General features: G+C 48.3%; 1 protein-coding gene across 1 annotated transcript in view; it reads left to right on the top strand.

Annotated features, from left to right (window-relative positions):
* slc2a15b (solute carrier family 2 member 15b) overlaps nt 1-17,504 on the top strand; it is a 179,183-nt gene that overhangs the window by 160,681 nt on the left and 998 nt on the right. The window contains exons 9-11 of the mRNA XM_072479744.1: nt 9,451-9,552; nt 13,382-13,451; nt 15,583-15,710. Coding sequence (XP_072335845.1) covers nt 9,451-9,552; nt 13,382-13,451; nt 15,583-15,710 — 300 coding nt within the window. The remainder of the gene's footprint in view (nt 1-9,450; nt 9,553-13,381; nt 13,452-15,582; nt 15,711-17,504) is intronic.

Below are 17,504 nucleotides of genomic sequence, written 5' to 3'. Positions count from 1 at the left end.
TGCGTGCTGGGCGGGGCTGCTGTGCGCGGTGACAGAGCTGCGTGCTGGGCGGGGCTGCTGTGCGCGGTGACAGAGCTGCGTGCTGGGCGGGGTTGGTCTGCGCGGTGACAGAGCTGCGTGCTGGGCGGGGTTGGTCTGCGCGGTGACAGAGCTGCGTGCTGGGCGGGGCTGCTGTGCGCGGTGACAGCTGCGTGCTGGGCGGGGCTGCTGTGCGCGGTGACAGCTGCGTGCTGGGCGGGGCTGCTGTGCGCGGTGACAGCTGCGTGCTGGGCGGGGCTGCTGTGCGCGGTGACAGAGCTGCGTGCTGGGCGGGGCTGCTGGGCGCGGTGACAGAGCTGCGTGCTGGGCGGGGCTGCTGGGCGCGGTGACAGAGCTGCGTGCTGGGCGGGGCTGCTGTGCGCGGTGACAGAGCTGCGTGCTGGGCGGGGCTGCTGTGCGCGGTGACAGAGCTGCGTGCTGGGCGGGGCTGCTGTGCGCGGTGACAGAGCTGCGTGCTGGGCGGGGCTGCTGGGCGCGGTGACAGAGCTGCGTGCTGGGCGGGGTTGGTCTGCGCGGTGACAGAGCTGCGTGCTGGGCGGGGTTGCTGTGCGCGGTGGCAGAGCTGCGTGCTGGGCGGGGTTGGTCTGCGCGGTGACAGAGCTGCGTGCTGGGCGGGGCTGGTCTGCGCGGTGACAGAGCTGCGTGCTGGGCGGGGCTGGTCTGCGCGGTGATAGAGCTGCGTGCTGGGCGGGGCTGGTCTGCGCGGTGACAGAGCTGCGTGCTGGGCGGGGCTGGTCTGCGCGGTGACAGAGCTGCGTGCTGGGCGGGGCTGCTGTGCGCGGTGACAGCTGCGTGCTGGGCGGGGCTGCTGTGCGCGGTGACAGAGCTGCGTGCTGGGCGGGGCTGGTCTGCGCGGTGACAGAGCTGCGTGCTGGGCGGGGCTGCTGGGCGCGGTGACAGAGCTGCGTGCTGGGCGGGGCTGCTGGGCGCGGTGACAGAGCTGCGTGCTGGGCGGGGCTGCTGTGCGCGGTGACAGAGCTGCGTGCTGGGCGGGGCTGGTCTGCGCGGTGACAGAGCTGCGTGCTGGGCGGGGCTGCTGTGCGCGGTGACAGAGCTGCGTGCTGGGCGGGGCTGGTCTGCGCGGTGACAGAGCTGCGTGCTGGGCGGGGCTGGTCTGCGCGGTGACAGAGCTGCGTGCTGGGCGGGGTTGGTCTGCGCGGTGACAGAGCTGCGTGCTGGGCGGGGCTGCTGTGCGCGGTGACAGAGCTGCGTGCTGGGCGGGGCTGCTGGGTGCGGTGGCAGAGCTGCGTGCTGGGCGGGGCTGGTCTGCGCGGTGACAGAGCTGCGTGCTGGGCGGGGTTGGTCTGCGCGGTGACAGAGCTGCGTGCTGGGCGGGGCTGGTCTGCGCGGTGACAGAGCTGCGTGCTGGGCGGGGTTGGTCTGCGCGGTGACAGAGCTGCGTGCTGGGCGGGGTTGCTGTGCGCGGTGACAGAGCTGCGTGCTGGGCGGGGTTGCTGTGCGCGGTGACAGAGCTGCGTGCTGGGCGGGGCTGGTCTGCGCGGTGACAGAGCTGCGTGCTGGGCGGGGCTGCTGTGCGCGGTGACAGAGCTGCGTGCTGGGCGGGGCTGGTCTGCGCGGTGACAGAGCTGCGTGCTGGGCGGGGCTGGTCTGCGCGGTGACAGAGCTGCTCCTCCTCGTTAGCTGGGAGTTGCCAGGTGCGGTCCCAGCGAATCAGCTGGCGAGAGATTCATTTCCGGTGTGAAGACTGTGGGGCATCATTAAATGCCCTAATTAAAGCTGGCGACCAGTGGTAGCCTCACTGGTCATCGGAAGCACCACCTATTCCTGCTCACTGCCACATTTAGAAACCTTACCGTTAGATCGTGCCCGCTGTCTCCCTCTCTACACTGATTGATGCACGGTCAATTGCACAAAGACTATACAGTTCTCCCTGGGCGGAGCCAGCCGGCAGGAGCTACCGGCGAACCTGTAGTGCAGGTCCTACCTTACATCTCCAATGACAATGGATCACCACATTCACCCCCTGTTAAAAATGAGTCCGGCGGGGGTAACGTGAAACTATATACAATTAGTGCAATTATGTACAGTGGTAGGGAAAGAAAAGTCCATGTTGACGGTCCGGAGTCCGTCAAAGGTTCAGCCGGTGCGGTGCTTTGGTGCTTCGTTGGGAGCGGCGTAACGGTGGCGGCGAAGTCGGTGCTGGCGGTGGTGGAGGTGGCACCGATGGCGGTGGTGGCGGTGCTGATGCTGGCCAGTCATCGGGGAACTCCAGGAGCGTGCAGAAGTCCTCTTCATCCTCTTGTGCGGAAAAGGGGAGGGGGGTGGTCTGGTGGGGTCAATATTGGCGGCGCGGTGGGAGGTGGGGGGGTGCATTGGTGGGGGGGGGGGGGTGTTGGGGTGGAACCTGATGGTGCCAGGTCCCTGAGTGAGACAGTATCTTGGCGGCCGTCGGTGATCTCAACGTAGGCATATTGAGGGTTGGCGTGGAGCAGGTGAACCCTGTCCACCAAGGGGTCCGCCTTGTGGAGTCGGACGTGCCTATGGAGAAGGACCGGTCCTGGAGCAGCGAGCCAAGTCAGGAGCGACACACCGGATGTGGACTTCCTGGGGAAGGCAAAAACACGTTCATGGGGTGTGGTATTCGTGGCGGTGCACAATAGTGACCGGATGGAGTGCAGAGCGTCAGGGAGAACCTTCTGCCAGCAAGAGGCTGGGAGGTTCCTGGACCGTAGGGCCAGCTGGACGGCCCTCCAAACCGTCCCATTGTCCCGTTCTACTTGCCCGTTTCCCCGGGGGTTGTAGCTGGTCGTTCTGCTGGAGGCTATACCCCTGCTGAGCAGGAACTGACACAGCTCATTACTCATGAATGAGGATCCCCTGTCACTGTGGATGTAGGCGGGGAAACCGAACAGAGCGAAGATGGTGCTGAGGGCCTTGATGACGGTGGCAGACGTCATATCGGGCATGGGATGGCGAAGGGGAATCTGGAGTACTCATCGACCACACTGAGAATATACGTGCTACGGTCGTTGGAGAGGAGGGGCCCTTTGAAATCCACGCTGAGGCGTTCAAAGGGGTGGGAGACCTTCACCAGGCGCGCACGGTCTGGCCGGTAGAAGTGCGGCTTGCACTCCGCACAAACCTGGCCGTCCCTGGTGACTGTCCTTACTTCCTCGACGGAGTAGTTGGAGATGTAAGGTAGGACCTGCACTACACGTTCGCCGGTAGCTCCTGCCGGCTGGCTCCGCCCAGGGAGAACTGTATAAATATGCATGACCTCCAGTGCCCTGCCATTGCGCCAGCTGCAGCAGGAGGCCATGCATCTGACTGTAATAAAGCCACAGTTGTTCCCAACTTTAATCTTTGTGCAATTGATCGTGCATCAATTTATTACAGTCAGATGCGTGGCCTCCTGCTGCAGCTGGCGAAATGGCAGGGCACTGGAGGTCATGCATATTTATACAGTTCTCTGTGGGCGGAGCCAGCCGGCAGGAGCTACCGGCGAACCTGTAGTGCAGGTCCTACCTTACATCTCCAATTACAGTGGCTCACCACACAGATACTGCCAGACCTACAGAGTATTCCCAGCGGTTTCTGTTACCAGCTCCTATTTTTTATGTTCTTGTTCTTATGCTTTATCAGGATAATTGACCATAAACGTGATCAGTGAGGTTGATTCTAAGGAGGGTCCTCAGGGAGAAGAGAGCAGGGCAGAGGTTTAGGGAGAGAACCCCAGAGCCGAGAGCCCAAGCAGCTGAAAGCATGGCCGCCAATGTTGGATTGGTGGGAGTGAGGGGTGGACAAGAAATCAGAATTAGAGGTGTGCAGAGATCCCGGAGGGTTGTGGGGCTGGAGGAGAGTTCAGAGATAGGGAGAGGTCATGGGGGATTTGACTGCCATGATCAGAATGTTAAAATGATGGTGTTGGTGGGGCGTTGCGGGGCAGGAGGAGATGTCAGAGATGGGTAAAATTCTGGGTTGTCTGCTATGGAGATTGTTAAAGATGCTAATTGTTTTTCATACTGGTTAATGGGGTGTGGGTGTGGCAGGTTAGGCCTGCATTTTACCATATCCCTAATTCCCCTTGAGAAGCTGGTAGTGAGCTGCTTTCTTGAACCACTTCAGTTCATGAGGTGTAGGTATACCCACTGCGCTATTAGGGAGGAAGCTCCAAGATTTTGCCCCAGTGCCGGTAAAGGAGCGGCGATATATTTCCAAGTCAGGGTGGTGAGTGGCTTGGAGGGGAACCTCCAGGTGGTGGGGTTCCCAGGTATCTGCTGCCCTTGTCCTTCTAGATGGCCGTGGGTTTGAAAGATGTTGTCCAAGGAACCTTGGTGAGTTCCTGTGGATGGTGCACACGGCTGGCAGTGGACATCGGAGGTGGAGGGAGCGGACATTGGTGGATGGAGTGCCAGTCCAGTGAGCTGCTTTGTCTGGATGATGTCGAGCTTCTTGAATGATGTTCCACATGTGTTTCACTCTGAGTTCACCGGAATAATTGCCAACGTTTCTTTCATTCCTTAATCTTCCATGTGAGAATTGGCCACAGCATCGCTGATCACTCACTGAAAGCAGCAGATCAGACCCGGGACCCGGGACCTGTGAGCAGTGAGATTCGATTAACATTCTGGACCCTTGTCCCACTCACCCTTATTCTCTCTATTTTTCCACCTCTCTTTTCTCCCTTGAATTCACCTTTTTTTCTCTTTTCTTTGTCTCCCTCTCTCGATCTTTCCCGCTTTCTCCATTTTTCTCTTTCTCGATCTACTTTGCCTTCATAGTATTTCCGTTGCTCTCCTCTTTAATGTTATCAACTCCTGCCCTCTCTCACCCGTGGCTCAGTTTTGCTCTCTCACTCCTCTCTCTGTCGCTTTCGCTCTCTCCCTCTCTCTTCCTCTCCCTCTCTGCCCATTTCTCTCTCTGCCTTCCCCCACCCCTCCCCATTTTGCTATCTTCCCCCCGAAGTTCCTGGCTGGTTTATTTGTTCTTGCTGAACAATAGCACATGATGGACTTGCAGCAATTGATGTGCGAGTAGAGGATTCTGCGTCTCCCCGATCATTACTTCAACAAACAGCAGAATTTATTCTGTGTGCTGCTCTCTCTGATTTTAAGTGGAGCCTGACCCACGCTATATAACACTGAATAAGATTTTTGACAATTAGAGAGACTAATGCTGGTGGTTTTTGCTCCCAGGAGTGAAATTGCTGAGTGTGTTTTGCCTTTAATAAACAGAAGATGGTGTAGATTTGAGAATGAATCCTTTCCCACAGACTGGGCTCGCACTCCAGCTCCGAGATGTTGGCAGTTATAAGACCCTGATAGAACTACAACAAGAACTTTAACCCCAGCCGCACACAGTTACTCACGGGAACTCGCAATGCTGTCAACGATATTGGTCCTGGGTGAGACAGCCAATGTTACCCAGTGGAACTGGAAGAATTGGTTATAAAATTACAACCATTTGTTAAACTGTCCTATCCTCGTTTACCTCCACCTCCCGTTGGTGGAACTCATTTTGCAGACTCCAGGAGCTTTGTTCGAAGGTTTGTGGTATGTTTGGGACATTTACTAGTAGGAGCCAGCTACACTACCAGCAATCGGCTACAGATCCTCCACACACCAGAGAAAGTTACAGAGAGATTTAACTGGCACGGTAAAATTAATAACAGGAAACTGTTCCCTTTGCCAGGCGAGTTAATAACTTTAAATTACTGGATAACGAAGCAGATGGAAATGAGGAGTTATTTTTTCGAGTTGTTGGGATCTGGAAGGTGCTGCCTGAAAACTGATGAGGAATTGGAGAAATACTGGAACAGGAAAGATTCACACAGCTATAGGGGAAAGAACAAAGGGAATTGGTCTGATTGGACAGCACTTCCAAAGAGTTGGGACTGATTTGATGGGTTGAATGCACTCCTCCTCTGCTGTAGGACTCTATCTCACTGTCGGGGATCTGTAATTATACATATAAACCACCCAAACCCCTCGATTAGATTCCAGTCTGTAACTCACTCCCGGGTATCTGTTATTCTATATATAAACCACCCGGAACCCCTCGATTAGATTCCAGTCTGTAACTCACTCCCGGGTATCTGTTATTCTATATATAAACCACCCAAACCCCTCGATTAGATTCCAGTCTGTAACTCACTCCCGGGAATCTGTTATTCTATATATAAACCACCCAAACCCCTCGATTAGATTCCAGTCTGTAACTCACTCCCGGGTATCTGTTATTCTATATATAAACCACCCAAACCCCTCGATTAGATTCCAGTCTGTAACTCACTCCCGGGTATCTGTTATTCTATATATAAACCACCCGGAACCCCTCGATTAGATTCCAGTCTGTAACTCACTCCCGGGTATCTGTTATTCTATATATAAACCACCCTGAAACCCTCGATTAGATTCCAGTCTGTAACTCACTCCCGCGTATCTGTTATTCTATATATAAACCACCCTGAATCCCTCGATTAGATTCCAATCTGTAACTCACTCCCGGGTATCTGTTATTCTATATATAAACCACCCCGAATCCCTCGATTAGATTCCAGTCTGTAACTCACTCCCGGGTATCTGTTATTCTATATATAAACCACCCCGAATCCCTCGATTAGATTCCAGTCTGTAACTCACTCCCGGGTATCTGTTATTCCATATATAAACCACCCTGAACCACACGATTAGATTCCAGTGTGTAACTCACTCCCGGGTATCTGTTATTCTATATATAAACCACCCCAAACCCCTCGATTAGATTCCAGTCTGTAACTCACTCCCGGGTATCTGTTATTCTATATATAAACCACCCAAACCCCTCGATTAGATTCCAGTCTGTAACTCACTCCCGGGTATCTGTTATTCTATATATAAACCACCCCGAATCCCTCGATTAGATTCCAGTCTGTAACTCACTCCCGGGTATCTGTTATTCTATATATAAACCACCCAAACCCCTCGATTAGATTCCAGTCTGTAACTCACTCCTGGGTATCTGTTATTCTATATATAAACCACCCCGAATCCCTCGATTAGATTCCAGTCTGTAACTCACTCCCGGGTATCTGTTATTCTATATATAAACCACCCTGAACCCCTCGATTAGATTCCAGTGTGTAACTCACTCCCGGGTATCTGTTATTCTATATATAAACCACCCCAAACCCCTCGATTAGATTCCAGTCTGTAACTCACTCCCGGGTATCTGTTATTCTATATATAAACCACCCAAACCCCTCGATTAGATTCCAGTCTGTAACTCACTCCCGGGTATCTGTTATTCTATATATAAACCACCCTGAACCCCTCGATTAGATTCCAGTGTGTAACTCACTCCCGGGTATCTGTTATTCTATATATAAACCACCCCAAACCCCTCTATTAGATTCCATTCTGTAACTCACTCCCATTGTCTGTTATTCTATATATAAACCACCCTGAACCCCTCGATTAGATTCCAGTCTGTAACTCACTCCCGGGTCTCTGTTATTCTATATATAAACCACCCTGAACCCCTCGATTAGATTCCAGTCTGTAACTCACTGCTGGGTCTCTGTTATTCTATATATAAACCACCCCGAACCCCTCGATTAGATTCCAGTCTGTAACTCACTCCCGGGTATCTGTTATTCTATATATAAACCACCCTGAACCCCTCGATTAGATTCCAGTGTGTAACTCACTCCCGGGTATCTGTTATTCTATATATAAACCACCCCGAACCCCTCGATTAGATTCCAGTCTGTAACTCACCCCCAGGTATCTGTTATTCTATATATAAACCACCCCAAACCCCTCGATTAGATTCCAGTCTGTAACTCACTCCCGGGTATCTGTTATTCTATATATAAACCACCCAAACCCCTCGATTAGATTCCAGTCTGTAACTCACTCCCGGGTATCTGTTATTCTATATATAAACCACCCTGAACCCCTCGATTAGATTCCAGTGTGTAACTCACTCCCGGGTATCTGTTGTTCTATATATAAACCACCCTGAACCCCTCGATTAGATTCCAGTCTGTAACTCACTCCCGGATATCTGTTATTCTATATATAAACCACCCTGAACCCCTCGATTAGATTCCAGTGTGTAACTCACTCCCGGGTATCTGTTGTTCTATATATAAACCACCCTGAACCCCTCGATTAGATTCCAGTCTGTAACTCACTCCCGGATATCTGTTATTCTATATATAAACCACCCTGAACCCCTCGATTAGATTCCAGTCTGTAACTCACTCCCGGGTATCTGTTATTCTATATATAAACCACCCAAACCCCTCGATTAGATTCCAGTCTGTAACTCACTCCCAGGTATCTGTTATTCTATATATAAACCACTCCGAACCCCTCGATTAGATTCCAGTCTGTAACTCAATCCCAGGTATCTGTTATTCTATATATAAACCACCCAAACCCCTCGATTAGATTCCAGTCTATTACTCACTCCCGGGTATCTGTTATTCTATATATAAACCACCCTGAACCCCTCGATTAGATTCCAGTCTGTAACTCACTCCCGGGTATCTGTTATTCTATATATAAACCACTCCGAACCCCTCGATTAGATTCCAGTCTGTAACTCAATCCCAGGTATCTGTTATTCTATATATAAACCACCCAAACCCCTCGATTAGATTCCAGTCTATTACTCACTCCCGGGTATCTGTTATTCTATATATAAACCACCCTGAACCCCTCGATTAGATTCCAGTCTGTAACTCACTCCCGGGTATCTGTTATTCTATATATAAACCACCCCAAACCCCTCGATTAGATTCCAGTCTGTAACTCACTCCCGGGTATCTGTTATTCTATATATAAACCACCCCGAACCCCTCAATTAGATTCCAGTCTGTAACTCACTCCCGGGTATCTGTTATCCTAACTCTGACCAGGATATCTGTTATTCCATACATGGACCCTCTGAACTCAATTGGATTCAAGCCTGTAACTCATGCCTGAGGGTCTGTATATTCCTTTGTAAAGCCTCTCGGCCTATTTGAAGATTGAAGAATTCATTATCGACAAATTTAAAAGGTCCAATTTTGCTGAGGCGTGCGGAATGCTGGATGTTGGGACTTGGACTTCATTCCAATATCAGGGATGTGGTTTGGGTGATCGTTTGGGTTTTGCAGATCTCAAATTGGGGGAACGTTGGGTGTAGGTTCCAGACGCAGAATTGGCAAGGGCTGGGGCAAAACCAGTTGTCCTGCAGTCCAGGGACCGGATGTGGAGGATTTGGGGCGCAGGCCTCTTGTTTGTCCTCACCAATTTGGTGAATAGCGGTCTTCCTGCATTCCATTTCGGAGGTCACACAGCATCTGACAAAGCAGGTGCTGCACAGCCTGAATTACTGGGCCCTAACGCAGCGGACAGAGTGGGCCACATTCCTGCATTGACACCGTTTGATTGGTTCTTTTTGTTCCTTTTTGCGCTGCAGAGTTTAACAATCGAGAGAGTGGGGAGACGTCCGCTGCTAATTGGTGGATTCAGCTTTATGGGGTTTTCCTGCGCTGGGATTACGATATCATTACTATTTCAGGTAAATCCCGATTCACTCTAGTCCCGATTCATCAGATCATTAATTAACCGGCAGCTCTCTGCACAAGGATCACTCAGTGCACGCACAGCCCGCAGTAAACACGTAAACAGGCATGAAAGGTGCTTTTCTTTAGCGCCATTTACAGCCTCAAGACAGCCAAACTGCATTACAACCAGAGATGTACTTTGACCATAGCTGAAGCATCGTGTTTAACTCTGAGGATTGTATTTCAGGAAGGATCCAGGAAGGCGTGCAGGGCAGATTTACTGAAATGGTACCAAGGAAGAAATGCTTCAATTATGGGGAGAAACTCGAATTCTTCTCCTGTGAGATGATTATGGGGAGATTTTAGGCATTCAAAATCTATATTGATGGCATAAATAAGGAGAAACCGTTTCCACCGGCAGAAATTGAGAATGTTGTCCTATGAGGAGAGGTTAAGTAGAAGATCTGCATTTGTGTGTGTGTGTGTGTGTGCATGTTTCTGTTTGTATATATATGTTTGCATGTGTTTATGTGTATGTATGTTGTATGTATGTGTGTTTGTGCGTATGTATGTTTGTGTGTGTTTATGTGTATGTGTTTGTGTGTGTGTATGTTTGCATGTGTTTATATTTGTGTGTATGCATGTTTGCATGTGTTTATGTGTGCGTGTGTGTTTGTGTGTGTGTATGTATGTTTGTGTGTGTATGTATGTTTGTGTGTGTATGTATGTTGTATGTATGTTGTATGTATGTGTGTATGTATGTTTGTGTGTTTATGTGTGTGTATGCATGTTTGCGTGTGTTTGTGTGTGTGTTTGTGTGTGTGTATGTATGTTTGTGTGTGTATGTATGTTTGCGTATGTTTGTGTGTGTTTGTGTGTATGTTGTATGTATGTGTGTGTTTGTGTGTATGTATGTTTGCATGTGTTTATGTTTGTGTGTATGTATGTTTGTGTATGTTTGTGTGTATGTATGTTTGCGTGTGTTTGTGTGTGTATGTTGTATGTGTGTGTGTTTGTATGTGTGTTTGCGTGTGTTTTTGTGTGCGTGTGTATGTATGTTTGCGGTTTGTGTGTGTGTGTGTGTGTGTGTATGTATGTTTGTTTGTGTTTGTGTGTGTTTGTGTGTATGTATGTTTGTGTGTGTTTGTGTGTATGTATGTTTGCGTGTGTTTGTGTGTATGTATGTTTGCATGTGTTTATGTGTGTGTTTGCGTGTGTTTGTGTGTATGTATGTGTGTATGTATGTTTGCGTGTGTTTGTGTGGGTGTTTGTGTGTGTGTATGTTTGCATGTGTTTGTGTGTGTGTGTGTATGTATGTTTGTGTGTGTGTATGTATGTTTGCGTGTGTTTGTGTGTGTATGTATGTTGTATGTATGTGTTTGTGTGTATGTATGTTTGCGTGTGTTTATGTGTATGTATGTTTGCATGTGTGTGTGTATGTTTGTGTGTGTATGTATGTTTGCGTGTGTTTGTGTGTGTGTATGTTGTATGTGTGTGTGTATGTATGTTTGCGTGTGTTTGTGTGTGTGTGTTTGTGTGCGTGTGTATGTGTGTTTGTGTGCGTGTGTATGTATGTTTGTGGTTTGTGTGTGTGTATGTATGTTTGTGTGTGTTTGTGTGTATGTATGTTTGCGTGTGTTTGTGTGTATGTATGTTTGCATGTGTTTATGTGTGTTTGCGTGTGTTTGTGTGTATGTATGTGTGTATGTATGTTTGCGTGTGTTTGTGTGGGTGTTTGTGTGTGTGTATGTTTGCATGTGTTTATGTGTTTGTGTGTGTGTGTGTATGTATGTTTGTGTGTGTGTATGTATGTTTGCGTGTGTTTGTGTGTGTATGTATGTTGTATGTATGTGTTTGTGTGTATGTATGTTTGCGTGTGTTTGTGTGTGTGTATGTTGTATGTGTGTGTGTATGTATGTTTGCGTGTGTTTGTGTGGGTGTTTGTGTGTGTGTATGTTTGCATGTGTTTGTGTGTGTGTGTATGTATGTTTGTGTGTGTGTATGTATGTTTGCGTGTGTTTGTGTGTGTATGTATGTTGTATGTATGTGTTTGTGTGTATGTATGTTTGCGTGTGTTTATGTGTATGTATGTTTGCATGTGTGTGTGTATGTTTGTGTGTGTATGTATGTTTGCGTGTGTTTGTGTGTGTGTATGTTGTATGTGTGTGTGTATGTATGTTTGCGTGTGTTTGTGTGTGTGTGTTTGTGTGCGTGTGTATGTGTGTTTGTGTGCGTGTGTATGTATGTTTGTGGTTTGTGTGTGTGTATGTATGTTTGTGTGTGTTTGTGTGTATGTATGTTTGCGTGTGTTTGTGTGTATGTATGTTTGCATGTGTTTATGTGTGTTTGCGTGTGTTTGTGTGTATGTATGTGTGTATGTATGTTTGCGTGTGTTTGTGTGGGTGTTTGTGTGTGTGTATGTTTGCATGTGTTTATGTGTTTGTGTGTGTGTGTATGTATGTTTGTGTGTGTGTATGTATGTTTGCGTGTGTTTGTGTGTGTATGTATGTTGTATGTATGTGTTTGTGTGTATGTATGTTTGCGTGTGTTTATGTGTATGTATGTTTGCATGTGTGTGTGTATGTTTGTGTGTGTATGTATGTTTGCGTGTGTTTGTGTGTGTGTATGTTGTATGTGTGTGTGTATGTATGTTTGCGTGTGTTTGTGTGTGTGTGTTTGTGTGCGTGTGTATGTATGTTTGTGGTTTGTGTGTGTATGTATGTTTGTGTGTGTTTGTGTGTGTATGTATGTTTGTGTGTATGTATGTTTGCGTGTGTGTGTGTTTGTGTGTGTGTATGTATGTTTGCGTGTGTTTGTGTGGGTGTGGGTGTTTGTGTGTATGTTTGCATGTGTGTGTGTGTGTGTTTGTGTGTGTGTATGTTTGCATGTGTGTGTGTGTGTGTTTGTGTGTGTGTATGTTTGCATGTGTGTGTGTGTGTGTTTGTGTGTGTGTATGTATGTTTGCGTATGTTTGTGTGTGTGTATGTATGTTTGCATGTGTTTGTGTGTGTGTATGTATGTTTGTGTGTATGTATGTTTGTGTGTTTATGTGTGCGTTTGTGTGTGTGTGTGTGTATGTATGGTTGCATGTGTTTATGTGTATGTTGTGTGTGTGTGTTTGTGTGTGTGTCTGTGTATGTATGTGTGTGTTTATGTGTGTGTGTTTGTGTGTGTGTATGTATGTTTGCGTGTGTTTATGTGTGGGTGTTTGTGTGTGTGTATGTTTGCGTGTGTTTATGTGTGGGTGGGTGTGTTTGTGTGGGTGTTTTTGTGTGTGTGTTTGTGTGTATGTATGTTTGCGTGTGTTTGTGTGAATTTATGTATGTTTGCGTGTGCTTATGTGCATGTGTCTTTGTGTGTGTGTGTGTGTGTGGTGGGGATGGAGAGGAGTTGGGAAGAGGAGCTTCTGAGTAAGTGGAGGGTGTTATTGTAATACGTAGATGTGAGGAGTGGGAGAGAAGGTACTTCCCTGAGTCTTCAGTCAACCGGGAACATGGAGAATGTGGCTGAATCCTAATGAGAACATAAAATAATAAAAAGTTTTACAAAGTAGATAAAAAACACAGATTTTTATATTTATATGATCTAACATATGTTGATCTACAATACACAAACTTTCATTATATCTGGAATTGCTGTTTCTGGCATCTTGCTTTGTGCAAATTGGGTCCTGTGTTTCCTGAAGTGCGTCAATGACGACAATTCAAAAAGTACTTCATTGGCTGGGGAATTCTTTTAAACACCCTGAGTTGCTGAAATAAAGGGCTTTCTTCTTTTGCACACGTGTTACTCGATCATTGAGACTGCATTTCTTCTCTTCAACATGTACTGCTATGATGATAGGTTCCAGGAATGCACTACGTCAGTGTTGCTTGTGTCGTGGGGATTATCGCTGGATTCTGTGTCGGACCAGGTACAGAAAGACCTTCTCTCCATGTAGACTTGTGACCTGCTCGTCTGCTCCTGAATCCACTATTCAGGTCTTGTTGCCTCAAACTTAACGATTCCAGTTCCATCCTATCAGCTCACTGCATCTCCGATGCCTGTAAACTTTAGCTCTTCCAAAGCTCGGGGACCCTTCATTTTGAAAATGTTTATCCTGATTTGGAAAGCTCTTCATGGCTTCACCCCTCCCAATGTCTATAATCTCTCCCGGCCCCCAAGATGTAATCATCTCCTCTAATTCAGGCCTTATGTCCATCTCCACTTTTAATCACTCCATTTCCGGCTATGCCTTTTTGATCAAGGATTTGGTCATCTGTCCCACTACCTCCTGATGTGGCTCAGTTTTATAACTGCTGTGCAGCACCTTTCGATGGTTTACTAAGTTAAAGGCGCTATATAAATGCAAATCATTGTTGTTTACCGTTCTGACTGGTCAGGTGGATGCAATCTCTGCAAGGTGCTTCACCGAAGCATTATCAAACATCACCTTAGTCATGTAGGTGGGCTTTGAGAACTTAAGGAGGAGAGAGAGGTGGATGTGCAGAGGTTTAGGGAGGGAATTCCAGAGCTTAGGGCTCCCAGGCAGCTGAAGGAACGGTTGCCAATGGAGGAGCGATGGTAATCGCTGCCCTCCAGTTTAGTGTCTTATCTGATGGATGACCCCCTCCAACGTATTGGAGACCCTCCCTCACTGGTGTCTCTGCCTTGTGCTGGAGTGAGCACCCATCTGTGCTGACGCAAACCAGCACGCACAATGCTCACAATGGGGGGAGGGGTACGAGGGGGAGGGAGGGGAGCGGGGTGGGGGAGGGAGGGGAGCGGGGTGGGGGAGGGAGGGGGTGATATTTGATTTCCCAGCACTGGGACCTCTCACCTTAATGGACCCCATGAAAACATTACCCTCCTAAATTGATTGCGGAGACGAGGTTGTGGAGCTGTAACGAGCTGTGAATTAGCAGGAATGCAGTGGAAATGATAAATGTGGGTCTTGGCATTTTAGGTATTTGATTTATTGGTATTGTCCATGAAGAATATATTCCATTTACAACAGAGAATGTATTCAGTGTAATTACATCTTTAATTAGTACTTTTCATGGATGATTGTATATAAACAATGATGAATATATCTTCCCTTTTATTCCTAATACACAATGGCGCTCAACTCCGAGTTCAGATCCATTTTATCACATTAAGCTCTGTCATGGCCATTATGCAAAAATAATGCAAATCTGGACTAAATTGTTCCTAAACGCATCCTCTGAGTATTAGATTAGATCTCTATCGCCATCCCTATTTCAGTAAATGGGGGAGCAAGCCAAGCATTGGAACGTACTACACAGCAGATGACATTTAATTTTTACATTTCAATCTCCTCTTCCTGTTTGCAGTGGGACAGGACTGAGGGTGGGGGGTGGGGGTCAGGGACGACAGAGGGAACACAAACCGTCTTCCACCCACCCTGCCCTGCACCAGGCTGGTGTTGGGAGCTGGCAATAATTAAGAATGTGGATTTGGGAGTGGTCACATTGTCACTCTGAAAGATAAAGTACGTGCAGGTTTTGAGAAAGTGGACACTTCAATATTTGTGCAACTAGATCAAAAGTGCGTATTGGCACCAATTGCACTTGTAAATTAACTGATTCCTTTCTCTCTCTCCTTATCTTTCCTCTCCCATGTTCTTGAGTCTATTTCTCTCTCATCACAATTCTACCTTTATTTCATTTCATTTATTTCTGTCTCTGTCTCTCTCTTTCCCTATCGCCGGATCATCTATTTTTCATTTCCCTACCCTGATCTAAATGATCGCTTTCTTCATTATTGTGTATTAACTCTTATCTTTCTCTTTATTGAACTTCCTCTCTCCCATCTCTCTCTCACTTTCTCTCCCTCTCGCTATCCATTTCCTTTCTTCTTCGTCTTCCGCCTGTCTGTTTCTCCCTCTTGCTCTCATTTTCTTACCCATTCTTTGTTTTCCCTCTCGTTCGTTTACCCACTTCCTCTCACTTTCACTATTTCCTTCTCTCTCTCCCACTCTCTTTCGTCTGTATTTTTTCTCTGTCCCTTACTCCGCCCCCCCCCCTCTCTTTCCGGTGGTACAGCGGGGGTCCCGTTCCTAATGACCGCTGAGCTCTTCACCCAGTCACATCGGCCTGCTGCTTACATCATTGGAGGGGTTCTCAATTGGCTATCCAATTTCACTGTCGGTTTCGTCTTCCCATTCCTTCAGGTTCGTACCAACATTTCATATTCAATACAGACCAGGAACATAGTGTATGTTTCTATAATCGCATACCAAATAACACATCATATAATATATATATGGGAGTGTTCTACACGATAACACATGGTGCATTATCAAATAATATTCCGCAGGGATCAGTGCTGGGACCTTTGCTGTTCGTAGTATATATAAATGATTTGGAGGAAAATGTAACTGGTCTGATTAGTAAGTTTGCAGACGACACAAAGGTTGGTGGAATTGCGGATAGCGATGAGGACTGTCAGAGGATACAGAGGATTTAGATCGTTTGGAGACTTGGGCGGAGAGATGGCAGATGGAGTTTAATCCGGACAAATGTGAGGTAATGCATTTTGGAAGGCCTAATACAGGTAGGGAATATACAGTGAATGGTAGAACCCTCAAGAGTACTGACAAGTGAGAGAGATCCAGGTGTACAGGTCCACAGGTCACTGAAAGGGACAACACAGGTGGAGAAGGTGGTCAAGAAGGCATACGGCATGCTTGCCTTCATTGGCCGGGGCATTGAGTATAAGAATTGGCAAGTCATGTTGCAGCTGTATAGAACCTTAGTTAGGCCACACTTGGAGTATAGTGTTCAATTCTGGTCGCCACACTACCAGAAGGATGTGGAGGCTTTAGAGAGGGTGCAGAAGAGATTTACCAGAATGTTGCCTGGTATGGAGGGCATTAGCTACTGAGGAGAGGTTGAAGAAACTCGGTTTGTTCTCACTGGAACGACGGAGGTTGAGGGGCGACCTGATAGAGGTCTACAAAATTATGAGGGGCATAGACAGAGTGGATAGTCAGAGGTTTTTCCCCAGGGTAGAGGGGTCAATTACTAGGGGGCATAGGTTTAAGGTGAGAGGGGCAAGGTTTAGAGTAGATGTACGAGGCAAGTTTTTTACACAGAGGGTAGTGGGTGCCTGGAACTCGCTGCCGGAGGAGGTGGTGGAAGCAGGGACGATAGTGACGTTTAAGGGGCATCTTGACAAATACATGAATAGGATCTGAATCGAGGGATACGGACCCCGGAAGTGTAGAAGATTGTAGTTTAGTCGGGCAGCATAGTCGGCACAGGCTTTGAGGGCTGAAGGGCCTGTTCCTGTGCTGTACTTTTCTTTGTTCTTTGTTCTTTGTAATATGTACACTGTTAGCACAGTAACATGTGGTGCACCCTCAGTACTGACCCTCTGACAGTGCAGCACTCCCTAAGTACTGACCCTCTGACAGTGCAGCACTCCCTCAGTACTGACCCTCTGACAGTTCAGCACTCCCTCAGTACTGACCCTCTGACAGTGCGGCACTCCCTCAGTACTGACCCTCTGACAGTGCGGCACTCCCTCAGTACTGACCCTCTGACAGTGCGGCACTCCCTCAGTACTGACCCTCTGACAGTGCGGCACTCCCTCAGTACTGACCCTCTGACAGTGCAGCACTCCCTCAGTACTGACCCTCTGACAGTGCAGCACCCGCTCAGTGCTGACCCTCTGACAGTGCAGCACTCCCTCAGTACTGACCCTCTGACAGTGCGGCACTCCCTCAGTACTGACCCTCTGACAGTGCAGCACTCCCTCAGGACAGACCCTCTGACAGTGCAGCACTCCCTCAGTACTGACCCTCTGACAGTGCAGCTCTACCTCAGTACTGACCCTCTGACAGTGCGGCACTCCCTCAGTACTGATCCTCTGACAGTGCAGCTCTCCCTCAGTACTGACCCTCTGACAGTGCGGCACTCCCTCAGTACTGACCCTCTGACAGTGCAGCACCCGCTCAGGGCTG

This window comes from Scyliorhinus torazame, chromosome 16 (genome assembly GCF_047496885.1).
Source record: "Scyliorhinus torazame isolate Kashiwa2021f chromosome 16, sScyTor2.1, whole genome shotgun sequence".
Taxonomy (NCBI): domain Eukaryota; kingdom Metazoa; phylum Chordata; class Chondrichthyes; order Carcharhiniformes; family Scyliorhinidae; genus Scyliorhinus; species Scyliorhinus torazame.
This window is presented reverse-complemented; position numbering and strand designations above follow the sequence as displayed.